Source organism: Ambystoma mexicanum, chromosome 10, assembly GCF_040938575.1.
Source record: "Ambystoma mexicanum isolate Mex_15411 chromosome 10, UKY_AmexF1_1, whole genome shotgun sequence".
Taxonomy (NCBI): Eukaryota; Metazoa; Chordata; class Amphibia; order Caudata; family Ambystomatidae; genus Ambystoma; species Ambystoma mexicanum.
In genome coordinates, this window is record NC_090932.1 from 619,414,467 (window position 1) to 619,440,855 (window position 26,389).

Consider the following 26,389-nt stretch of genomic DNA (forward strand, 5'->3'; position numbering starts at 1 on the left):
CGTAGAGGGTATCAGGTATTAATATCGCCACATATATGGTCGCCGTAAATAATATCGCCCGGAAAATGTCGTGGTGATATTATTTGAGTGACCATATATGTGGCGATAGGGGAAAAAAAAATGTGGGGGTTGCGGGGGGTGTCCCCCGCATGTTCCATGCAATAATGTTGCCACAAAAAACAACCATTTTTCGGCGATTTATGTATGGCGATATTTTTGTGGCGACATTATTACATGGAGAGGCATCGTCCTGTGTCTGGACGTTGTCTCCGTTCCCAAAAATGCTTCAATAAATCAAAAACGAGTAATGTATTTATTTTATTTATTTATTGTTTGCTTGTTAGGCGCTTATACAGCAAGTAAATTCTGTTTCAAAGCGCCCACAGGGCAACAGGGAGGGGACATGATATGATATGATATATGATATGGCATATATAATGCGCCTATACACAAGTGTTTCAAGGCCTGGCAAGGCAAGGGAGGGGAACAGAGGGAAGACGGAGACAACGATCTTACTAGGCCAGGTGACATTGAGATCGTGCAAGTGCAGGGGAGGGGGATAGGGGGAAAAGTGCAAGGGGGAAGGGGAGGGGAAGTGCAGTACATAGGGTAACAGTAAATAAATAAAAACAATAAATAAGAACAATTATAAGAAGTGCGGCCAGCTGGTGGCAGGTGCAAGGGTAAGTAAAGACATCAGGTGTCAATTGCTGGTAGGGGGCTGTAGGGATACAGAAACAGCCCCAAGTGCAAGGGTTGCCAGAGGGTAGTGCAGGTGTGCAACTGGCAGGGGGGGGACCTGGGCCCGAAAACAGAGGGTTGCCAGGTGACCAGTGCAGTTTCAGTTTCAGCCAGGAGCTCAGCAGGGGAGAGGAGGGGAGAACGCAAAAGCAAAGAGGAAGGTGTTGAGGTGCTTCCGAAACCGGAGATGGTTCTCCTCAATTTTCAGAGAGGCCGGGAGGCTGTTCCAGAGGAAGGCCCCAGCCAAAGAAAAAGATCTACCACCAACGCGTCTCTTGGAGAAGCGACTGACCCGGAGGGAGTTGGAGGTGGATGAGCAAAGAGCTTGAGAAGGAAGTTATTTAGGAACAGATAGTTGAAGGTATTGAGACCGCATGCCACAGAAGCCCTTGTGGACAATGCAGAGGGTTTTGAACTTAATCTTCGCAGCCACTGGGAGCCAGTGCAGAGATTTCAGTCCTGTAGAGATACGATCCCTGGGCTTGAGGCCAAGGACAAGTCTTGCAGTCCTGTTTTGGATGAGTTGCAGAGGGCGGAGAGTAGAGGCAGGCAGATTTAGAAAGACGCTGTTGCATTAGTCCAGAAAAGAGAGATCCAGAGCTCTGGAGACAGTGACCTTCTGGGGGAAGGAGAGGAATGGAAGAATACCTCTGAGGAGGTGCAGCTGGTAGTGTGACTTCTTAGAGATGTCAGAGATGTGAGGAGAGAAGAAGAGTGTGAAGTCGAAGATGAGTACAAGGTTTTTAGCCTCACAGGTGGGAGCTGGAAGAGGGCCAAGAGAGGCCGGCAAGAGAGTGACAGGAAAGGAGGGAGCGGGTGTGCTGATGAGGAGAATCTCAGTCTTACTGTCATTAATGCAGAGATCATCGACGCCATGTGGATGAGAAACATTAAAATACATAAAAAATATTAAATGCAGTGGGGGGTCGGACCTACCATGCCTTGTGAGTGTTCAGAACGTGCAAGTGCAGAAGGGAGGGGGAATGGAGGTAGGTTCTGGGGTGCTTGTGGGTGAGCAACAGGTGAAATGCAATGTATGGTCAGTGCGAGCCTCCAGGATGCAGGGTGTGGCGAGGCAAGTGCTGAGGATAGGAAAAAGCTGGGGGCGATTTGGTGTTGGAGGTCAAGGCCCAGAGGATGCATAAGGGCCCTGGACACCAAACAAGCAACTGCGAAATTAGCAGAGGAGAGAAGGGGGGAATGAGGAGGTAAAGAGAAAAGTCTCGAGGAGGTTCTGGAATTTAAGTAAGTCCTGCTCAAGACGACAAGGGAGGGGGAGGCTGTTCCAAAAAAAGGATTGAGCTAAGGAAAGAGATCAACCTCCTGCCCTCTGTTTAGCAAAATGCTTTACACACAAATAGTTGGTGCCAGAGGAGTGCAGAGGTCTAGAGGGGAACTATTTAGTAAGAGATAGTTGCAGATAGTGTGGTCCCCAGACCCAGACAGTCTTGTGGGTGATACAGAGGGATTTGAATTTAATCTGTGAAGCAACTGGGAGCCAGTGAAGACTTTTTAGGGCATGACCGACGAAGTCCCTGGTCTTGAGGCCAAAAAAAAGTCTCACTGTACTATTCTGGATTAGCTGCAGGGGTCGCAGAGTGGAAGAAGAAAGATTCAGGAGGAGGCTATTGCATTAGTCCAGCCTACAGAGAACCAGGGCTCGGGTAACATTGAGCTTCTGGGGGAAGAGGAGAAAAAATAGAATTCCTTTCAGAAGGAAGAGCTAAAAGTGGGACTTCTTGGCAATGTCCTGAGTGTGAGGGAGGAAAGAGAGAGAGGAGTCAATGAGGACACCAAGGTTTCTGGCTTCAGATGAAGGAGCAGATGTGAGCCCATGGCGGCAGGCTAGAGTGAAGGGAAGAAGTCGGTAGAAGGGGTCCCAAAGGAAGGATCTCTGTTTTGCTGGCATTGAGGCAGAGATCATTGGAAGTGCACCAGGCTTGGATGGCAGATAGGCAGTCAGGGATGATGGAAGGTGCAAGAGGGTCAGAAGGAAGTTTGAAGAAGATTTGTGTATCGTCTGCATAACACTGGAAGTTGGGCGGGGGGAGGAGGAGATGAGGAGTGCCAGCTGAGTAAGTTAGAGGTTAAAGAGCCAAGGGGAGAGGATAGAGCCCTGGAGGACACCACAGGTGGAGAAGGAAGTAGGAGAGGAGAGGGTGCCCAGGTTGACTTGGGAGTCACTCCGAGATACCAAGGGTGTCTTGGAGCCTTTGTATGAGGATGTAGTGGTTGACCATACCAAAGGCAGAGGAGAGATCAAGAAGGATGAGGACAGCTGGGGAGTTGGAATCCAGGGATGCAAGCAGTTCTTCACGGGTGTTCAGAAGAGCAGTTTCCATGCCTCTGGATGCTTGGAATCCAGATTGATGGCCGTGGAGACCACCAAGTTCAGTGTGAGAGTTCAGTTGGGGCAAGGCCACATCTCCATTAGTTTCCCCAGGAACGTGGTGATGGAGATAGGGAGGTAGTTGGCTGGACAGGTAGGGTCTGCTGACCTTTTTTTTAAGAAGGGGTGCAAAAGGGAGTGCTTGAGGGAGGCGGGAAAAGAACCAGTAACAAAGAAGTGGTTGCAGTGATCAGCGAGTGCAGAGGCAAGAGAGCCAATGTTGTCCTTGAGGGTTCTGGATGAGCAAGGGGAAACCTGTTTGGAAGACACTTTCATGGAGTTGAAAACTCTGGTTACTTTTTCAGGTATGACAAGGGCAAAGGAGGAAGGAGGAGGGTGAGTGGCCAAGGGAGGCAAGGGAGTGATGGATGGGTTGGGAGGGTGAGTAACAAGGCTGTTCAGGATGTCCAGAGTTTTGGTGGTGAAGTGAGTGACCAGTGTGTTGCAGAGGGCCTGAGAAGGAATAGGGGAGGAGGAAGGGTTGGCTAGTTCCCTGCAATTTTTTAAAAGTTCAGCTGTGTTGTTGGATGTGCCAGATACCTGTGCCTAAATGTGGCCCCTTTTCTTGGCATGGATATAGAGTCTGTATTGCCTTTGTCAGAGGGTGAGCCTGAAGTTTGCCACATCCGTGCATATGCTCTCGACTTTTGTTTCAGGGCTGCAAGTTCAGAGTCGTACCAGTTATTGCGCTTAGAGACAGGTTTCAGGCAGATCATCATGACTGGGGCAAGAATGTCAAGGGTGTTGGTGATGGGCAGGTGGAAGTTGCTGAGAGCAGTGTTGGTGGTAGAGTCTGAGTTGGGGACAAGGGGAGATAAAGGAAGAAGTGAAGGCAGCAGCTGACACTCGTTTCATCGGGGCGGATGGTTTTGAACAAGGTTGACAGGGCTTTTGGAGGTGCGGTCAGAGGGCTATAGGAACCCAGGAGGGAGGAGAGAAGAGAGTGGTCCGACCAAGAGAGAGAGGTGACCAGAGGAGATGAGAGAGGGAGATCAGAGTGGATGAGCTCGTCCAGAGTGTGTCCATCACAGTGGGTTGGACCAGAAGGAAGAATGGAGAGGGATAGAGGGGTGCAGAGGTCAATGAAAGAGTGGATGCTGCTGTGTCAGGGGAGTCCGATTGGATGTTAAAGTCACCCAAGAGGAGCAGGTTGGGGGAGGTTGAAAGTAAGGAGGAGCAGAAATCGGCCCATTCAGAGAGGAACCGAGAGGTAGCGCCTGGAGGCCGGTAAATGGTAGCAATGGTCAGGGTGGAGGAGAGAGAGATGACCAACTTGCATACCAGGGTCTCAAAGGAAGAGTAAAGCTGGGTGGGTAAGATGGAAGAAGGAACCCACTCAGGGAAGATTAAGGCAACCCCACCGCCAGCACGGTGAGGTTGTGGCTTGGAAATGATCTTAAAGCAGTCAGGTAGGAGGGCGTCAAAAGCAGTGACTGAGCTGGCATTGAACCATGTCTCAGTAAGAGCAAGAATGTCAAGGTCTGTGTCTTCAAGAAGGAGGCAGATGTCAGCCGAGTGCTCGCTGGCTGAGTGGGCATTAAGAGTCACCAGGTGGAGACGATCTCTGCCTTTGTCTGCGGTGCAGTACAGGGGTGTGGTACTCCAGTCAGAGGGGGTGGACAGAGAGAGTGATAGGGGTGAGGCAGTAGAAGAAAGAAAGTTAATGAGTGACGCAGGATCCAGCCAAAGAGAAGGAGGTTGGCTTGAGGACCCTGAACCAGGTTAGTGCCAGTGTGGTTTACATTAATGATGCAGTGTGATGAGAAGAAGCCTGCCAATAGGATTTCCCACTTGGTGCCACCATTAATGGGAGAGGATGTGAAAGGGGAGAGAGTAGAGATGAGATGAGAAGTCCATAGGTCTGGAGAGGGAACAAAGAAGAGGATATCAGTGAAGATCTCTCTCCGGAAGATGCACTGACATAGGTGTCTGTGATGGGAAGGCCTAGATTTGCACCAATGATTTCTTTTTAGTGCTTTTATCATCCAGATTTCGTGAGAGAGGGAGGACCGATGATAGTGTAGCATTTAGAGAAGACTGGCGACATGGTGAGTGCCATCTCAGTGGCAGAGGATATATGAGAGAAGGACAAGAAGGGGTGGGGGGGGGGCTGCACTGCACAGTCCTGGCCCTTACTCCAAGCAGCCTAGTAGTTAAGGAGGGTACAAATACAAATGTAGAGCAATAGGTGGGGCGCAGGTTACATTTTAAAAAGGATCACAATGCACAAAATGAATGCAAGATGTCAAGCACAATCACAATGCAGTGCACAAAATGGATGAAATATGTAAAGCACACCCACCTATATTTGATTTTAAAAAAGGATCACAATGCAGTGCACAAAATGGATGCAAGATGTAAAGCACACCCACCTAGATTCAATTTTAAAAAGGATCATAATGCAGTGCACAAAATGGATGAAAAATGTAAAGCACACATGTTAGAACACTACACACAATTAAGACTACACGTGTCCATACAATTTCACCTTTGGTACAAGCCTGTACTACACAGTAATGTGGTAGCAGTGGCTGAGCAGCCATACGTATCTCAAGAGTAAAGTGAGCAGTACAAGAGGTTACACAAAGGACGATCAATCACAGTGATTCAAACAAACACTTGCTCAAGGTTTCTTGGTACAGAATATACATTTATTTAAACAGTCAGTTGGAAAACCTTCCACTAGCAAAAGCAGCTCAATATCACAATCTAATATACTACAATAAACAACCAATCACTTTCTGAACAAGTTCAACTCCCTTGAAGTGGGAGCAAAAGGGCACTTCAGTTACTTTAAAAAGGGGTAAAAAGACAAGGTTAAAAGAATCAAAAGCACAAATATTCAGAGGTAAGGCAAATAGTTTCAGTTCACTACAACCATCAATTCAATTCAATAGGTCTGGGCCAAAGTCAATGGCTTAGAGTCTTGGATAGGATAGCATAGTTCTGGTAGTAAACGGTTAATTCTTTGCCATGATTTTTAGAAGTAGTTGGTCAGACGAAAAGTTAGATGTTGGTTTAGGGAAGGACAAGCCTTCAAAGTTGGGAAAGTTTCACAAACTTTCACAACGGCCGAACAGAGTTCTTGACTGAACTTGCACAGTACCTTTTAAATGAAGAAGAGCTGTAGCTGAGGCAGTTGTTCCTGGCAGTTCCTGCAGATCTTGCTGTTCCTGAGCTTCAGTCGTGGGGACAAGAAGGAGGACGTCGGAAGGATCCTGCACTGCCCAGGGAAGAGGCCACAAGCTTGGCAAAACATCAGTTTAAGGTGTGAGTGCCTTAAAGACCACAAACTGGTATTCTTCCCACTGACTATCTGGTTTTCAACAGCACTTTGATGAAAATTCGACTGGTATAGGGACGGTGTCCAGGTGACTTGCGAGTTGGTTGTTACCACCAAACTCAAGGGGAGAAGTTAACCTTGAAGGGCTTCTCTGTCGATGGAGTTTCAGGCAATTCGGACCTGCAGCAGGGCTTCACCGATGGACCAGGAGTTGCAGCAGTCGTCTTCCTTCAGCTCGTCTTCGGTTCTTTCGTTCCAGTGGTCGACTCTGCTTTCCAAGTCCCGCAGGCCTGCTTTTAAACAGTTTTCCCCCATTCAGTCCAGCCTGGCTGTCACAGGGTGGCTGTCCTTGCCGGAGAGCCAGCTGGCCAATCACACCAGAGTGCATTCAGGTCTCCTAGGAGACTAAGCACCTCCCTCACATCCTGTCCACCCCAGACACTCAGGCGCCAGAGGAGGGCTTCAGCACTGAAGCCCGCCAAAGGCCAACAAACGAATGGACCAAACCTGGTTTGGCGTGCCGAGTTAAACACAAGAAGGACCTTTCCTAAAAGAAACGGCGAAAAAAGTCGACCGGAGTCTCTTTTTACAGATAGTTCTTGGGCGCCATGTTGAAAAACATGGCTAACCCGATTTTTAGATACCAGTGTTCGCGGCGGGAAGAATCATGGTAGTTTGTTAAAAACCACTGCCACCAACCATTTTAAGTAGAAAAGGGTAACATTTGACTGTTACATGGATGTTTAGACTCAAGGGATGCTAGGCAATCCATCCAGCACTCTATAGGAAGATAGTGTGTGCTGGGTCTGTAAATTTAAAAAGACTAGTAAAGTCAATTTAACTTTACATGCTCTGGGAGACAGTAGTCAGTCCCAGAGAAGGTATTTAAACCTTGGGAAGTCTGAACTCCATATCCAAAGAACACAAAAGTAAAACGCATCAAAATACGTAGAAGAGTGGGAAAAAAGGCTCACACTCTTTCCAGGTAAAAATTAAAATCCCAGAAATCCAGCAAAGTTACTGGGGGTCTCAAAAGGTAAGGGAAATTAGCACATTCTTTAGAATTCTCCCTAACACTACCCGTCTAGATTCGATTTTAAAAAAGGATCACAATGCAGTGCACAAATCGTGTGCAAGATGTTAAGCACAATCACAATGCAGTGCACAAAATGGATGCAAGATGTAAAGCACACCCACCTAGATTCGATTTAGAAATGATCACAATGCAGTGCACAAAATGGATGCACGATGTACAGCACACCCACTTAGATTCGATTTAAAAAATGGATCACAATGCAGGGCACACAGGGATGCAAGAGGGAAAAGGAAGAATCAGAACCTGAATGAATTTACCAATTGTAGAACACAGAGTGAGGCGAAGAAAATTGGTGGTCAAGGGAGAAAAGGCAGAATAGGATTGGAACAGTTGCGGTTCAAGGAAATAGGTGGAGGAGGCAATAGGACAGTTCAGCCATCAATCACATTTGCGCAGAAGGGGGGCCCTGGGGTGCTGTGGACCAAGTTCATGCAGGAGCAAGATGTGAACAGGAGGATGCAGCATTGTTTGTAGAGGGGCACTAAGGTGGAGGCCCTCCAGAGCCCTACCAGGTCCGGACAGGCACAGAGAGGGCCTTAGATGTGGGCCTTAGATGTGGGCCCTAGATGTGGGCCCTAGATGTGGGTCTTAGATGTGGGTCTTAGATGTGGGTCTTAGATGTGGGCCCTAGATGTGGGCCCTAGATGTGGGCCCTAGATGTGGGCCCTAGATGTGGGCCCTAGATGTGGGCCTTATATGTGGGCCTTAGATGTGGGCCTTAGATGTGGGCCTTAGATGTGGGCCTTCGATGTAGGGGCTGGCTTCCCCCTGCTGGTACCTCTGATTTGGCTTAAGAGGAGTGAGGCAGCCAATTGTTAGGGGGGCAGGCTTGCAGGCACTGGAGAGCCCCTCTGAGCTTGTCATGGGCGGCCATCTTGGAGAGTGCTCACATGCACCAACAATGCTTGCAGAAAAAGGTTTTGTGCCCACTGTGCGATGCAAAAGCAAGACGGATACCTCAAAGTAGGAATGCTTTGATGCCCATTTAGTTGCTCTTTTCGTCTGGTCCAATTTTGGCACCTGTCGCAAGCTCGGCAGTGACTTTTCTGATAAATGAAGAGCGAAATCCCCTGCTGATACAGAGCCCTACTGGGCTTACCTGAAGTTGTGTGTGCAATGCTGCTCAGGATAGAGTGAGGAAAGGTGGTGGGAGCATGATGTTTCTTCTTCCTGCAGCAGTTCAATGAGACCTGTGTGTATGAAATACTTTTCCAGTCCCGATTTACAACAGGCCTGGTAAAAAATAAGTATACGTCATCCACTGCAAACAAAAATATTATGATAAAAGTAAAGGTCTACAAGCCCACATCTTTGAACAGACAATCTTCAAAGTGAACACAACCTCTAGGCACACACCTTGATGATCGTATGTCCCTCCCTCTTTTGGTCCAACATCTCTTTCACGCTCTTCCCAGAATAAGGCCTAATGGCCTGTTCAGGCATGAATAAAATAACCCACATTATTTTGAAGAAACATTAGCAAATTAATTTATTTCACTGAAGATTAGGTTTGGATGAAAGGTAAAATACTCTGTAGACACCTGTAAACCTTCCAAGGCGTATCTCTCACTAAGCCCCCACCTCAAAGAAACACCCCCCGTTTCTCAGCTGTTAGTACCAAGGATGGGAAAAGGGTGATGGCAAGGGACCTGCAGCTGGCAGCACCTGAACCCCTAGGCTTTCTAAAGGAAACTGATTTCGCTAAAGATATTTGGGAAAGGGAGATGCTGGGAAAATCCATCTACAAGAGCAGTGATGCCAACATGTAGAGGGCAGTAAAAAGTAATAAAATGAAAAAGAAACCCACCCTTGCACGGAGGGGACTCTAAGGCTCTAGGGATGACCAAGATTTCAAATATACAAAGCATATTGCTTAGTCAAGGGTACATGGCAGTGCACCCCTACACAATTCTGCGTACTCTAGAGTTGAATGCACTGCTTAGTTGTGCATTATTTGAAAAAGTTAATGACAGGAACAGAAAAAAACAAAGGAAAAATGCAAGTAAAACATGAAAGCCTGTGATTCTGAGTTCCCCTGGCTCAATATATCGGTATTTCCTGTCTGCTTGGCAAGCTTGCTGATTCCCCCCTCCAATCCCTGTTCCACTGAAGGCAGGGGCCAGCTAAACACTTCTTGCCTCCCGTGTATTCTAACAATTTGCAGATAAGAAAGCGATGTGCTTATTGGTCAACTTGTACCAATCAGAGTGAAGTGGTGTGCAGAAAACTGAGAATCACAAACGAGGGAGGAACGGGAGGGAGGGGTGATGCGGGAGGAGGACGACAGGTGATTTAGGACTAGGACAGAGAATTGAGGACTAGGGTTGATGACTGAGAATTAGGACCGATAACCAAGGAGGAATGGTGACTAGAGAGTATGACTGATGAATGAGGATTAGGACTGATGACTCGGGATTAGTAACAATGGCTGGTGAATAGGAATGATGACACAGGACCAGAATTGATGACTAAGACTGATGACTTAGGGGCAGAACTGAGGTTGTACTAAGATTTGCCAATCTATATCGTAATCTGTTCACTCTTTACCCGTTATGCTTTGAGAATGATCTGCTCCTCTGATGCACAAGATAATTCTATACTTTACATTGTTCTTTGTTTTAGGTAATGCTCAATTCTGCCGATTTTGCCGTCCTCCACCAAGACGCAGAACAGAAGCTATTTTTTCCATCATTGAAATCCTATAAAAGCTAACATGCAGCGACGAGCAAGAGGATCGAATTTGGGACTTGTCCTACTTTTATCTCAGATCTATCAGGCTGGCTTCAATAATATCCCACCTGTTACACTCGCTACTCTCGGGCTGAATGTTTTTCTCTTCCTGAAGCCATTGAAGCACTTGATGAAGGTGTGCATCAGTGTAAATGAGAGTTACTATCGACAGGACTGGCAGCGCTTGCTCCTGTCACCTTTCCACCATGCAGATGATTTGCACCTGTATTTTAACATGGTGTCCATGCTGTGGAAAGGCATAAAGCTTGAACGGGAGCTTGGAAGTGCTCAGTTTGCATGCATAATTGCAGTGTTTTCCCAATTGGTCGGAATTATGTACTTGCTGTTGGAAATGGTGCTCACAGAAATTAATGATGACCACTCATACAGCATGCAATGTGCTGTTGGCTTCTCAGGTAGGACAATCAGATGTTTTTACTAACTATTGAGCTGATGTTATGTGTTTGTTTATTTATTTATTATGCGTGCTGGACCCAAGGGTATCAGGGCGTAGGTGATAAGAATACGTACAGCTTAGTTACAGAGGTCACGGATCATAGATAAAATAGTTTTCCCCGGAGTTACAGAGGTTGAGGAACAGAGAAAGTATTGAGGACATACACGTGTTGACAACACGTCATATTTAGCAAACATTAGCGTACTAGAATAACTTTATCAATTACATTAGACGATGTAGAGATGCATGCAAGCAGGGCTGATATTCATACAGTAAGAGGATACAAGTTATTTGTCTTTCTCTATGAGCCATTTGATTATATTCTGCCTGAATTTGATGAAGGTTTGGTCTGATCTGAGTGTATGTGGTAGGGAGTTCCACAGTTGTGCTGCCCTAACTGGGAAGCTAGAGCCTCCAATGGTGGATAGTTTGAATCGTGGCACTTGAAGGCTGTTGGAGTTGGCTACTTAAGGATCTGATTGAAGATTTTCTGACAAATCGATCTGTTAGGTAGCAAGGGGCTTTTTTGTTTAAACATTTGTGGATGAGGGAAGCCATTTTGCGATTGATTTTTTTCTTGGGTGGATAACCATTTACGTTTCCTTCTTATTTCAGATGTGTGCTCTTCTAGGAATGCTTAAGGCAGCCCTAAGCGCATTGTTTTGGAGCACCTGTATTCTATTGATAGTTTGTTTGTTCGCCCCTGTGTAAAGGGCATTACAATAATCATGCTTTGATAGGATGAGAGCTCTGTATAGGATCAAGCAACTGTCAGCTGACAGGAATTGTTTCCCAGCTCGTATTAATTTGCATGTGTATGCTGTAGAAGAGGCCAGTGAGTTTACCTGTTTGGTAAATGATAGGGTTCAGTCTAAGTAAAAACCTAAGGTTTTTACTTCTCTGGCGACATTGATAATGTTCCCATCAATAATGAACGATGAGTAATTGGGGCTAAGTTTGATGATGTGAGATGCGGTACCCAGTATGATGAGCTCTGTTTTGTCATCGTTTAGGCAGAGGCAGTGATTGGCCATCCATGCCTGAACGATGCTATAGACTCTGTTCACCATAGCCAGATCCTCCTCATGATCCCCAGTGAGTAGTAAGAGAATCTGGGTATCGTCTGCATAATTGATGTAGGTGATACCCAGATGGTCAAGATCGTCAAAGAGTGGCTTGGTGAAGATGTTGTAGAGCGTTGGCGAGACACATGATCCCTGGGGCACTCCACAAGTAATAGGTATGGGGTCTGCTGCAGCTGATGGAGAGAAGACCCTCATAGTCCTGTCACTGAAGAAAGACTGTATCCAGACTATAGCTTCTTTCGAGAAGTGGGCTGCTGAGTCCAGGTAGCTGCATAAGACTTTGTGGTCCACCAAGTCAAAAGCAGCTGAGAGGTCTAGTAGGAGGAGAAGTGCTAGTTTTCCCTCATCTCTTAGTGAGTCTATTTGGGCTTTCAAATCGATAAGTCCTGTTTCTGTGCCATGTTGTGGCCGGAACCAGATTGGCGTGAGCCTAGGAGTAGGTTCAGCTCTGGGAAGTTTTGAATTTGGGTGTATGCTACCTTAGCTAGGATTTTTAAGAGAAATGGCACGTGGTGATAGGCCTGTAGTTGGTGGATATGTTGGGGTCTAGTGTTTGTTTTTTCAGAAGTAGGAGTACCCAAGATTCAGATTGCGGGGATGGTGCCAGTGTTGAAGGAGGCATTGTTGAGTTTGGTGATGAATAAAGCTAAATCTCTGGCAGCGTCCTTGATCAGTTGAGCTGGGCATTGGTCACCTTTGCAATTAGATGGTTTAAGTGCAAGAATCGTTTTCTCTACCTCAATAATTGAGACCTTGGAAAAGTTAAATTGAGCATAGTCTTTAGTCTTGGGAATCAGTATTTTATTAGGAGGAGTCTGAGCTGATAATAAGGCTTTCCTTTTGAGCTATTTTGTTTTGGAGATTGGTGACTTTGTTGACTAGTGCGAGCTGGATGTCCGTGCACCAAGTTTTATCTTTGATAGAGTCATCCTGTGCTATAATGGGGATTTCTAATTATTTTAGAATAGTGAAGAGCACCTTCATGCTGGAGTTGGCATATGTGATTCTGTTGTTATAGGTTTCTTGTTTGGCCATGAGGATGTCCTTTTTGTATTGAGTTGAAATACTTATTAGATTAGTTTTATTTTCTGTTGTGGGATGTAGTTTCCAAGCTGTTTCACATCTTCTTTTCTGTAATCTTAGGTTTTTTAGATGGGGTGTAAACCAGGAGTGGAGATGATTTTAAGGTTTACTATTCCTGAATTTTAGTGGAGCGATGCTGTCAAGAGCGATGGTCATAGCGTTATAATATTCTTTCACTAATAGACCTGGGTCTGTGTGGTCTGGTAGAGAATTGAGATTAGGTAGGATATGGGGTAGGAGGTTGTCAGCTGTAATATTGTTCTTGTTTCTAGTTAATGTAGGTAGTGCAGTGCGGGAGGTGGTGTTGGTGTCGTGGGTCTTTTAGTATTTAGAGTAAAGGAGATACGGTAGTGGTCAGTCCATATTTGTGGGGAGATGGATGAGATGGAGAGGTTACAGTTGTGGTTGGCTATCCAATCGAGAGTTCTCCCTTTAATATGCGAAGGTGTGTTCACTCTCTGTGGGAAGCCCAATTCTGTCAGGATATTAGCTACGGAAGTAGCCTGGTGGTCATTAATATCATCAAAGGCTAGGTTAAAATCTCCTAACAGTAAGGTTTGTGAAGAGTTTTTTAAATTCTCCGAAATGACGGTGGTAATGTCTTCATTGAAGGGGCTGATAAGGCCTGGTGGTCTATAAAGGAGATGGATATTTAACGTTTTGGAGTTGGCAGTAGGTAGTTTAATAGATAGTGACTCACAAGATTTAAAATTGGGCGTGGAGGTTATTCTCATAGAGAGATTGGTTTTGGCAATGATTGCTATTCCTCCATCACGTGATTCTAGTCTGTTTTCTCTAAGGATAGTATAGTTATCAGGGACTGCTAGCGTCAGTGCAGGGCCTGCTGCATCATGTAGCCAGGATTCCATGATGGCAATGAAATCGTAGTCATTTGTCAAGATAACCTCTGCTATTTCTGTTGCATGGGCAACTAGGGATCTAGTTGTGAATGTGGTGTTTGAAGTGAGTTTAGGGGGGCATGTAGGTTGGTGGTAGTCTTACTTCTTTTAGAGCGAGTCTTCGGAATTGGGTGGTGGGATGGTCTGCGTTGGGTGATGTGTTTTAGGGCGAATATGGTCTAAGTTGATATTATATTTACTGAGGGGTTTGAATATTTTAGGCAATCGTGCACGGAGTCTAAGATTTCTCTGTGCTGCGATACATGGGGTTTTTGTGAAGGATAGCACTGTAGGGGCTCCTACATTCTCTTGAGACAGTTTATAGGACATGGTGATATAGGCGGTGGTGGTAGTGGACCATACCGCAATAAGAGGTACTGTTAGGTTAGTGAATATAGCCAGGTAGACTCGGGAGGTACATAACGTCTTGAGGCAAATTAGGCAAAGAGTCAGCAGGGCAGGTCAAGCAGTAAAGCATTGGCAATACAAAGGTAAGCAACTGGCAAGGCGCAGTAGGATGGCCGCATTAATAACGCAATCAGGTGCTAAACCTTAACATGTCTAGAGAATTCCAGTTAGCCCCCCTAAAGAGAGGCAGCCCAGAAGGTCACTGACAAGTGGGTGAAATCATGTGTAAGCGTCTGGACTTCTATGGATGCAGACATATAGCTGTGCCCGAAAGGTATGCGCAATCAGATAATGGTAAAGTAGGGCAAGCATTAATTAGGTATAGCCCAGTAATAACTGGTGGCAATAGGAATATTTTAAAGTATCTGGAACAAAAACGACAGGCAATTTTTAAACACTGGCACAGTCCTATAGGGTGGCATTGTACAATTAATCAAAATGCAGTTGGTCACAGATTAAATGTAACATTTAAGAATAGCAGAGGAACTAAACATGCATAAGGTATAATCCAGAATAGAGCTGTGTTCCAAGCTTGTCGATACCGGGGTTGTAACGACCGTCATTTCAATAGTAAACGCATTAGCATTGTAGTAAATGTCATTTTATGCGGTGATAATAGCAGGATGGTGACTGAGGTAGAGTAAATGGCAATTGCATAGTTGTGGCATACGTTGGGGCATGGATAGCCCATAGGCTTACCAGCAGTGCATACTAGCGTTACATCGGCATGGTAGAATGCAGTGGTAAACAAGATTGTACAATAGGCTGGTTGGTATGGACAAGTGTCCCAGTTTCAGGTTCGAATGTAAGGTACAAAGTGTGTAGGTACGCCGGTGTAGCATGTAGTTTTTTGTTCCCAGGTAATGGGCGGAGGCTGATGTAAATACCTTAATGTGGCCGTGCAGAGACACACAACGGTGAAAAGACAGCAAACGGGAAGAACGCCTTATTTCTCAGGCCTTCTTCCCCAAGGACCAGCTTCCGCCTACCGGAGGCGGATGCTGCTGGATAAGGCACACAGTTGTATAGTAACCGAGGGGAGCCTCGGTTTTGTCCTGCATCACGCCGGCCATTTTGTGGTTAGGCAGGCGATGCGCGTTAGGCAGGCGATGCGCGCTTCGGTGAAAACAGCTGATTTCAATATTCAGCTCGCAGATCAGGCATCCAGGGGTAATATACACAGTGATATCCACGCAATAATTGTGCTGTGGGTTGCACTCTTGCACTACGTACCGTAGATCATGTAGGGGAGGGCTGCTATGAAGGGGACTGCTCCTGCAGTCTTGGGAGAGCAGGGCTCCAGCCCTCTCACGAACAGCAGACGGGATAGAATGAGCGGCAGACGGCAAACAGGAAGAACGCCTTATTCCTCAGGCCTTCTTCCGCAAGGACGTATGTAAACTGAACTTTTAAATCCCCCCTCCCGCAACTGTAGAATAGCCTCTTGGTGGTGAACAACAATCCGATCACAACCCAGTGCTTGCGCTCGACTAACCTGCCAAGAAAATTAGGTTTTTAGCTTTCGCCTAAAACAAAAGTGGTCTTCAATGCTTCTTAGATTTAACAGGCTATTGTTCCATAATTTGGTTACTAGGACAGAGAAAGAGCGACCTCCTGCTGCCACAAATGTGTCATCTTTTGAATGAAGAGTCCAAGATGGTTGGTAGTTTTTGTGTGTTTCTCAGAAAAACAGGAACTGTTTGATAAAAAGCAGTGTGCTATGCACAGACTCTTACAATATATGCGCTCTTGAATGTTCGCCCACTATAGGAAACGTAAACCTGGGGTGATATGTTCAAATCCTCGGCTTATCTAAGACCCTTAAAGCTGCATTTTGCATCCTTTGTAGAACACTATTAAGAACACTCCAAGTATGTTCTGTTGGCATAATCAATGTGTGCCAAAACTCGTTTGCTTAAAGATTGAGCTTTACGTGTTCAGTCTAAGAAATGTAGTATGTTTGATTATTTCTAAATGATAGAAGCATTCCTGTACTGCTACGGCCACCTGTGTGGCTATCGAAAGTTCAGAGTACATTAATTAACAGGATCAGGAGTCATCAACTCCAGTTAGCTACTCAATCATTCTGGTACTTGCTTTTGCCCTTGTTAGTATTTTATTGTTTTATGTTGACCTTTTAATGCCCGTTGAAGCTCTTATGGTAACGTGCACTTAATACATTGGATCTGAAATAAGACACGCAGGTTCCCATCAGTACGTGGGAGAAGAGCTGCTTTTGTATTGGGAAGGCTAGTTTTTAACAGGTAGGCCACAGGTGGGGCTGCAGCCAGCAGAGCAACTTTTTTTGTAGGGTCGAGCTTCAGAAATATCGTAAGTATACATGATGTAGGGTCTTCTGAGTTGATGTTCCATCTGAAGATCGGCTGCATGTCAGCCCTGTACTTGTACATTTGTACTTCTCTATCTTTGATCGGTCTGCTCTACCTGTTGTGCATGAAGAAGGCTTTTTAAACAGCAGCCATAATGTGACATGCTATTGTGATGGAGGGGAGGTGTGTGATGCAGATGGCTCCATCCCTTGCCCAGTTCATTTCAGAAAGGTTTTAGTTAATTTGGCCTTGTAGCCTCCTGCTTCATGTTGGGTGTGGTGGTTGCGGATGTGCGTGCTTGTTGGTCTGTATGATCTTATGTTAAATGTTATATTTGCGATTGTGCCTGTGTGTTTGGCAGCAGAAACTTAATTCCGTTAGGCCCTCTGCGCTCCCACTACTGCTTCACCCATCAGTACATTTTGATACCTTATTTTGGCCTTTAAAAGCAGATATCTTGAATTTGGCTGATACAATGTTTTCATGGCCACTACTTCAGCATAAGTCCGAGGTGTTTCAAAAGTCAAAGCAATTATGAGATATAATGAGTTCAAAGTGCCTGTTTACATCCTCTGTGGAATGCTCCATGCAAAAACATGTTTTCCAGCCACACAGAGCATGCTCCAAGGTTTCAACTATGACAAGCAGGCAAATGGGCCTAACGCATGTGCCAAACACCATGCAGCAATTTCCCAAAATGCCACACACACTTGCAAACACATGGCGTAAAAAGTAAACAAGCCAACCCACAACTCAGTTGCAAAAATATTTTACACTGCACGTTATAAACACATCGGGGAGAATACAAATTATTTGAACAAACAAAAACGTTTTTGTATCTTCAAATAAAAGGTAGGGGTCATTGCCTCTTTTTTCCCCACATTTTTGCGACACCATAGCATTCAACTCAGAATTTGGGCGCAGGACCCAAGAAGGCTGGCACGACCAAACCCCATCATTTTTACATTATTTGAACAAACTACTGCTCTCACCACCTCACACACAAATCCTGTGAAAATCGTTTGCAGCACACCAGAAAGCATAACAAAATACTGCTTGGCTAACTTCGATCTCTTCTTCTCTAAAGTCCATTTCTTGGCTTCCCTTTGAATCCGACTTGTCGTTCGTTTTCTTACATTTGGCCTCATTACTACCTTGCCGTTATCCTGGCGGTAAGTCCGCCAGGATACTGGCAAATGCTATTACCGTTTCCGGCACTCAGTCTAGTGGCATTACTGCCGGATTATGAGTGCCGGAGGGGCGGTGTAAATTGCCATGGGAGGATTTGCCGTCATTGCCGCCATTGGCAATACCGGTGCCTTTAATGACGCACTTTTTTTTTACCAGTAAGGCGCCTGCCTTACCTGGAGGTAACTCAGGTGTCCCACCGGCAAACCTGTAGTCAGCCGGTCCGGTTAAGTGGTGATATATGTTAATACCAGCACTCTAATACCTCACTGGCAGATTTATAATGAGGCCGCTTATCTTTAAACATATTCATGGCTTGGCTCCACCCTAGCTCTCTTCCCTTGCTTCCATCTCGTACTTTACATTCTGAGATGCATGTTCTCCCAAACTTCTCCTTCCCTTGTTGCACAGAAGCTCTGTAATTCTCTACCGCTTTGCTTCAGATAATCTCTCCTTATTCCACTGTAGTCGTAAACCTCATCTGCTCTCTTCAGTAACTGGATGCATGTAAAGGATGTCTATTGCTATTTTGCATCAAACAGTGCCTTTCATATTTCAGGGCAGCAGTTTTGTGAAAATGCTTTATAGATCAATACATTCAAATATAAATACATATTATCCTGATACTCCTAGTTGTCATTGGTAGGTACGATCCTAACACTTTTACCATCATATTGTCATTTTAGTTTGTAGTAAAAGGGTAATAAAAACATGCAAATGTACTCTTGTGTCTGGTATCTGGTCTGGAGCACAGTGACAGTCCTACACTACACCACACACACACACACCGAATACTGTCTTAACAATACAGTAAAAGAGACACATCATGTTTACTATCACTGTATAGTGTTAATACGATTGAAAAATGTGAAGTTGGAACGTAGGTACATTGTGTATATATATTTTTTTTTTTTTTTTTTTTTTTTTGTTTTATTGGTTTGACAAAGTTAAACCTTTAACATTCCCTTAGCAATCCCTCCTCAAAGAGGTGGAGGCCACCCTAAAATTAGGGTCGAGTTCCAAAATCTCTAAATGATCGTCCCTAGGCCGGAGGCACTAGTTATTTGGGTGGCATCCACCTCAGATTCCCCCTCCTCCCACTCCAGATTCAAAGATTCAACAAATTTCAGAGCATCCAAGGTGCGGCCCACTTTCTCAGCTGTGATGAGCCTTTCCCAATACTCTTCTTCGTTTTCCTCCGTGATCAGACTCGTATAATTTCCCATATACATCAACCGAATTAGTTTAAGGCTCGGGCAAGTCAACATCACATGCCTTATAGTTTCCAATTGGGCCTTCTTTCTGCAAAATCTACAGTATGCTAGTGATTTATCAATTTGCCTTCTACGCCACCTTAATTCTCTCGAGTGCCAGATGTTAAACCTACAGCGCATGAGCAGATCACGATAGTGCTGTGAGGGGAATTTCATCAAATATGGAGGTAGTAAATTCAGGACTTTGCGTTCCCAGATGACATTGTGACATAGGTCTCGTGCTGATTTCTTTTCCTGTGTTTCCTCCCAATCTTTTTCCCGATTTGTTCTTTTTGCCTTTTCTGGATTGTTTTTCAGAGTATCTTCGGAAATCGACAGATGTTTCAAAGTATCTTCACACCTCTTTTTCCAGTCTTGTAGAATTGAATCACTACTGCAATCGCCTAGCTTAGCTAGGATTCTGAATGGTGCAGGTGGATTATCTAAGATGCACTTTCTATAGAGGGATAATGATTTCCACGTCGTGATTGAAATGACGGATTGCAGTCTTAATTCCATTCTTATAAGTTCCAGGGGTAATGAATTCGGAAGGCGCAAAATCTTTCGCCAGAAGTAGGCTTCACATTGGTTCCAGACCTCCCAACGTAGGGCTAGAAGAGCCTCGGCTCCATATGTGATGACGGCTACTACCTTTTGCTTGTAGAAGGTTATAACCGGCAATAAAGAGAATTTCCCATATCTGCGATGTACAAGTAGCCCTTGGTTAACCAGACTTTTTAGTTTTTCTCTGATCAGAGTATAATGAGCCTGCTCATTATAACTTCGGTTAATTCTTATCCCAAGGTAGATCGTAGTATCGACCACTGCCAGTTTTTCTTTATTTAACGACCATGAGTATATTTTCCCTGCCGATTTCTTTCCGTGACTTGATTTCATGGTCAGGATCATTGATTTTTTCGCGTTTACTTTCATATCATTCATTTTCAGATATTCATTAAAGGCCTCAATCCTGCGCTGAAGACCTATCGGCGTCTGATCCATGAACACTACATCATCCGCATAGAGCATCCAGGGTATATCTATGCCATTGATCTTCGGTGGGAAGGCCCGGATCCGATCTTGTGAGGCTTTCATATCAGCCATGTAAAGTATGAAGAGAAAAGGGGCGAGGGCACATCCCTGCTTAATGCCTCGGGATGTCTTGATCTTCCTTGATAGTCCACCATCTGCATTAATCTGAACTTGGATTGAGGTGTCCGTATACAATGCCTGGATTGCTTCCAGTAGGTCCACAGGGCATCCCCAAGCGTTCAGTTTAGCCCAGAGCCGTTCTCTGTTTATTCCATCAAACGCCTGCTCGAGATCAATAAAGGCCAGGTAGATAGCTGTTTTTCTTTTTAAGGCCTTCGCTTTTAGTATATTGATCAGGAACAGGTTAAGGCAGGTGCCCACTCCACTCACGAAGGCAGTTTGTCGCTCGTCTAGAATTCCGGCTTGAGCTGCCCAGTTCTTTAAATCACGTAGAAGGATGGAGGCAAAGAGCTTGCCAATGGAGTCTAGTAGCGCAATCGGCCTGTAATTTCTAGGGTTGCCACGATCCCCTTTTTTAAAAATAGGCACAATGTAGGCCTCCGTCCACGTACTAGGTATTTGTTTAGTTCTCGCTATTTGTTTAAAGAGGGCGTGAATTAAGTCAGACCAGCCTTCCATACTTTCTTTTAACATTTTGTTGGAGACGCCGTCTGGTCCAGCCGCCCTAGAAGAGCTTAATTTTTTGATCAGCATTTGGATTTCTTCTTTATCAAAGATCAATGACCACGTAGCGTTTCCTGTTGTTTTTTCCGCAGCCTTTCCCTCAGTTTTTCCTTTGAACAGGGCAGTATAGTGGTCGAACCAGTTTTTCTCGGAGACTTGGTTAATACCTATGGCCGATTGGTTTGAGTCTCTGTTATTAATAAGATCCCATGTGCTTTTTGTGTTGTTAGCTGCTAAGGCTGCCATCATGTGTTCTGCGTCACTTTGAGTTCTTTGATATCTGGTTGATTTTAGCCAGTTCTTGTAGATTTGACGGCATTTTCTTTCCCGATCACGTTTGTCTAGGCTATGAGATTTTTTAATACGCCTAAGGTCAGCTCTGTATCTTTTTCGTCTGGCGACTACAAATTCATTAAAGGCGTGTTTCTTCTTTATTTGCTTCAGCTTAGATGGGTCATACTGAACCTCATAGGCTTTAAACAGCCATTTATAATCGACCACCTCTTTGCCCTTTTCTACCGCTTCCTGGAAGTTTTTCACCAGTGTTGGAATAGTCTGGTCTTTAAGTCGCAGTCTGTTTCTTCCCCAGGATATCTCAGTTTCCATCACTTTTCCTCCCCTTGGGGGAGTTCTTGAATTCCATGCAAGCTCAGTTTCCAGAAGAGAGTGATCACTATTTGCTTGCCTGATCACTCGGAACGAATTTATCCGGGCCAGCGTTTCTCTTCCCACAAAGCAATAGTCCAGGCAAGCTTTCAATTTTCCGCTATGCCAGGTGTCGGCCCCCATTAGATCACCCTTTGTTTGGCTATTTAGCATCATCATATCCCGTGTGCCCATTTCCGTCATCCATTGGCTTTCTTTTCCTGTAAGATTTTCTATCTCTTTGATTTTTCCCCTTGTGTCAAGGAGCTTGATGTTTAAATCACCATTCAGTAATATAAGCTGATCTTCTTCCTCCGTCATGGACTTGTCAATGGCTTTCGTGATTGATTTTAGGTATGCCCCTGGGTTAGGCATTTTTTCCCTCCAGTATGTGTTAATCAATAGCAATTTAGTCGTCTCTTCCTGATTTTCTGTTGTAGAGGCTATTTCCAATATTTGAACATAAGGATTTGGCATTTCGTACTTCAGGATTTGAAGGTTGCTATCGATTTTTTTTAGCACCAGTAAGCCAGCAAACGGTCGACCTTTTAGCCCCTTCTTTGCCGGATTGAAGAAGACTTCAAATCCTTCACATATCGGGGGTTCACACAGCCATGATTCTTGGATACAGATGAGATCATATTTAGTCAGGTAAGCGCTTTCCGTCGAGAACAGATGATGGAATCCTCTGGTATTCCATGAGGCACAGCGAACGGATCCCTGTCCAGCTTCCTCATTCTATTGTTTCTTTTTTGAGTTGTGTTCCTTTGACAAGGGATACCGAACATTTGATTTAATCTCAAATTTGTTTTCATTTATTTTGTCCTTTCTTGGGTTTTGTGAATTATCAACCGTGAACCTCAGGGTTTTTAAGTTTTCGACGTTTTCTTTAGTACTTTGTAAGTGGCTTTCGGGGTTTTTGTTCCCTTCTTTTTCGTTTTCTTTCGAAATCTTCCTCTTATTTTCCTCTTTTTCTTGTCCTTTTTCTCCCCACCTTTTCCCCGTTGATTCTTTTTCGGTGTAGGGTGAGTACTCATTATTTTCCTTTTTTCTATCCTTTGCGGTTATATCGGTACTATCAGGCTTAAAGTCGTCCTCCAATTCTGTTACACGGAACCCCTTTTTTTTAAGGATATCAGCAGCCTTCAGAAATTTCTGCTTGATGTCATTTGAGTTGAGATGTAATATAACTTGGTCCATTCTCTGTTCTTTTGGGAATTCCACAATTTTGATATCTTTAGTAGTTATCATGCGTAGAGCTGATGTTTGGTTGCAAAGTGAGACAACGTAGCTTCTGTTGAGTAAAGCCCTTCTTGGACCATTTGATGTCGTCGCTAATTTCAGACATCGTTCTTTTGATGGGGCTGTCCTCGAGGGGGGAGCGGTCGCTTTTGTTTCTTTAATGCTCTTCTTTGTTTCTTTACTTCTATTTTTACCATCTTGTTTTAGATGAGAATTTTCAGGGTGAAATTGTACCCTTTTTTCTTTAGTAGCCAACATTTGTCTTTTTTGCTCTAAGGTTTTGAAGTTAGCAAAGTTGTCATCAGCCTCGTTGAATTCTTCTACTTCCCACGAGTCAGATCGGTTTTTTTTCTCTTTTAAGATTATCGGCAGGATATCTCTTTGTGGTGTTTTACGATTGGGGGGGTTAGAACTTCTCTCCACCAGCTCCCAGTTGTCCATAGTTTCCCATTCTGATGGGCTGATGCATTGCCATTTTTCATCCTCTCTATATTCTTCCATAATGTCAATCAAATCACTTAGGTCTTCTCGTTGGCATGATTCATCTCCATTTACCTTCTTGGTCGGAGTCGGGTCATGCCCCCCTCCCACTTCCTTAGCATTCGTATCTGCCGAAATAGTTGTGTCTCCCATTACCAATTCTCTCCTCGGCTTCTTTGCCTGTTGGGGATTTTCTCGTCTTGGTGGTGTTCTTAGATTCCTTAAAAAAGCCCTCGAGCTATTCGTCTTCCGTTTTAATCCTTCATTTTTTGTTTTTTTTCCATTTTCATTAGGTTTATTCTTCAGCTCACTTTCCTTATCTAAGAGCAGGTCTTTGGATGTCCCACCTCTAAAGATGGCGAAGTTTGTTTTTTCTGATTGTAATTTAATATCAGAGGTTCCCATCCCCTTACAGCCAGGAGAGATCAATATTACCTCTTTGGTCATTTGCTCATTTTGCATAGGTTGATATGGTTTAATTTTGCTCAGTTTCATGGGACCTTTACCTCGACGCGGATTTTCAACCACGCTTATCTCATCTTTTTCCTGTTTACATAGATTTCGCATCCACTTGCAGTCTTCCAGGACCGCCTCCATCAATAGGGACTTATCATTAGCATCTCTCCTTGCTAGATCCGTAAGGCGATTTTGCCAAGTGAGCGATTTTTCGGCTTCTTTGTCCATTCGTACATTTAAATTTCTCAAGGACAATTCTGTTTGTATGTTTGCTTCTTTGATTTGTATGTTAGTAGTGGTCATCTCTTTCACAGAATCATTTATCATCTCATACAGTTTTAGGTATGGGGCCAGTGTGATGTTCAAAGAGGTCATAATCACTTGCTGAAGGTGTTTCATATCCTTTTCTCTGGTCATTTGGTAAGCGTCTTTAATTAGGTGTGTAATTTGGTCTTTCGTAGAAGTTTCAGAGCACTGCTCTTGACCGGCCAACACAGAATGGCCTTGTGGTTTTGAGCTTGTCGGTCTCTCTTCGAGGCATGGGTTTCTCCTCTCCGTTAAAGATCTTTGTAATAGGGTCAGTGGCCTAGGGTCTCTTTGGGGTTTTGCAACGAGGAGCTCAGCCTCCGCGACCTCCGACTCCAGAGAGTTCCCTTTTATTTGATCCTTTTCGAGTTCAGCCATTTTTTCGCTTATTATCGAGAAGCTCCTCCTTTTTTCTCTCTCTATTTTCCCCGTCAAAAGGGTAAGGTCTTGCATGATTTTGCTAGCTAAATTTGAGTTGCTCAGATTTGCTAGTGGCAACATTGTCATTCCCTCAACACCTGTAGTTTTTGACGGAATTTCGCTATCAAAATTCCACAGGGTTTCCTTTTCTAGTCTGGCCTTTGGGGGGAGCATCCCCTTTGGATAGGGCGACTCCGGCATATCTCTATGGAGGGTCCAAGAAGGAAATTGATGGGTCGTTAGGTCATTAGGTATCAGGGCAGTTGCCTCCTGGTGGATGTTATTTTGGGGGGTCTTTTCCTTGAGCCACAGACCTCTGTTCTCTTCCCTGTATGGCTGGGAGATGTCACTTATTGTTGTGGGTTCTTCCATGGCTCTCAGATGTTGTTTATTTTTCTCTGTTTCCCTGTTGGGGTCTGGCGAAGCTTTCTCCCATAATTCTAAGTCTTTTGTGGTCCATTGAACCTCCTTTTCCCAGACAGACTCATACAATAAAGGTCTGTTTGTAGTTTCCTTTAGGGTCAAAGTAGGGGAGGTCAATGGCAGACTAGAGTTTTCACCCGAAATGCTTTCGCACATATTTAGTATAGGTGCAGTACCATGATTGACTGCATCATAAGTCGGCATGTGGATAGTGTCAATTCCCTTCCTTAGGGAGATTGCGGGTGTTATCGAATCACGTGAGTCTCTCCATATTTCAAAGTTGCTAGGCTGATCTGATATATCCATTGTCTCTTCAGGGCTCAGATTAGCCGAGAGAACTGGGCTTTTCTCGGATGATACCCTTACCATTTGGTTTACTTCAACTAAGCTTTTTTCTTTGTCTCTTGGGGACTCGGTGTTGGTCGTTTTACTCAGATATCTTTCATCAGAAATTGCATCAGACTTCTTAGCCTGGTCGGCATCCTCGTGCGGGTTCGATGTTTCAACTGGGGGAGAAGGATGACTTATAAGTTCTTTGACAGTAGGAGCTGTGCAAGCCATAGGTAGAACAGGCGATTTTGGAGCTAGCCGCACAGGGACTTCTATTGCCATACCCAGCCTTTTCTCACTACCTGTATCAATCGTTGGGGCCCCCATAGATGAGCTTTTCCGCTTCTTGGTGCAGAAAGGTAGGCGAGATTGTTTCAGCGTTGACATATTCTGTACACACTCTGGGCTGGCATTTGCTTCCGGAAGTGATGTAAATTTTTGCCTTACCTGCAGGCGAGTTCGCACGGCTGTTCCTTGTGACTCCATGTGTACAGCCGTAGGTTTCATCCTGTATTGCAGCTCCTCGGTGTGAGCTTTATTTCCTCAGCTCCGCTTGTCGTTACAATAGGCTATTGCGTACGCAGCCCAGCAGCCAAACAGCACAACAGCAGGATACTCCGTTGAGTCGATGCCCTTTGCGCGCTCGGGCTTAGCGCCGCAAGGGTGCTTGGGAAGTCCTTATATACTTCCTGGAGGCGGTGCACGGAGGCGGGAAAGGGGCGGAGCTGGATTCGCACTTCTCTCTCCTTCTCTCTCCTTCTGTGCGCCGCTCCTCGCTCTCCTCGCTCTCCTCGCTCTCCTCGCTCTCCTCGCTCTCCTCGCTCTCCTCGCAGCAACAGCAACAGCTGATCGGACCGTAAACGCAGCCACAGCACAACAGCAGGATACTCCGTTGAGTCGATGCCCTTTGCGCGCTCGGGCTTAGCGCCGCAAGGGTGCTTGGGAAGTCCTTATATACTTCCTGGAGGCGGTGCACGGAGGCGGGAAAGGGGCGGAGCTGGATTCGCACTTCTCTCTCCTTCTGTGCGCCGCTCCTCGCTCTCCTCGCTCTCCTCGCTCTCCTCGCTCTCCTCGCAGCAACAGCAACAGCTGATCGGACCGTAAACGCAGCCACAGCACAACAGCAGGATACTCCGTTGAGTCGATGCCCTTTGCGCGCTCGGGCTTAGCGCCGCAAGGGTGCTTGGGAAGTCCTTATATACTTCCTGGAGGCGGTGCACGGAGGCGGGAAAGGGGCGGAGCTGGATTCGCACTTCTCTCTCCTTCTCTCTCCTTCTGTGCGCCGCTCCTCGCTCTCCTCGCTCTCCTCGCAGCAACAGCAACAGCTGATCGGACCATAAACGCAGCCACAGCACAACAGCAGGATACTCCGTTGAGTCGATGCCCTTTGCGCGCTTACTGCAAAAGAAAATGCAGCATGATGAAAGCA

At 45.2% G+C, this 26,389-nt stretch overlaps 1 protein-coding gene across 12 annotated transcripts in view; it reads left to right on the top strand.

The window, feature by feature from the left end:
- RHBDD1 (rhomboid domain containing 1) overlaps window positions 1–26,389 on the top strand; it is a 723,897-nt gene that overhangs the window by 79,246 nt on the left and 618,262 nt on the right. For all 12 annotated transcript variants that reach the window (XM_069618187.1, XM_069618194.1, XM_069618189.1 and 9 more), the window contains one exon: window positions 10,132–10,655. In XM_069618187.1, the coding sequence (XP_069474288.1) occupies window positions 10,223–10,655 (433 nt within the window). In that variant the 5' untranslated portion in view covers window positions 10,132–10,222. The remainder of the gene's footprint in view (window positions 1–10,131; window positions 10,656–26,389) is intronic.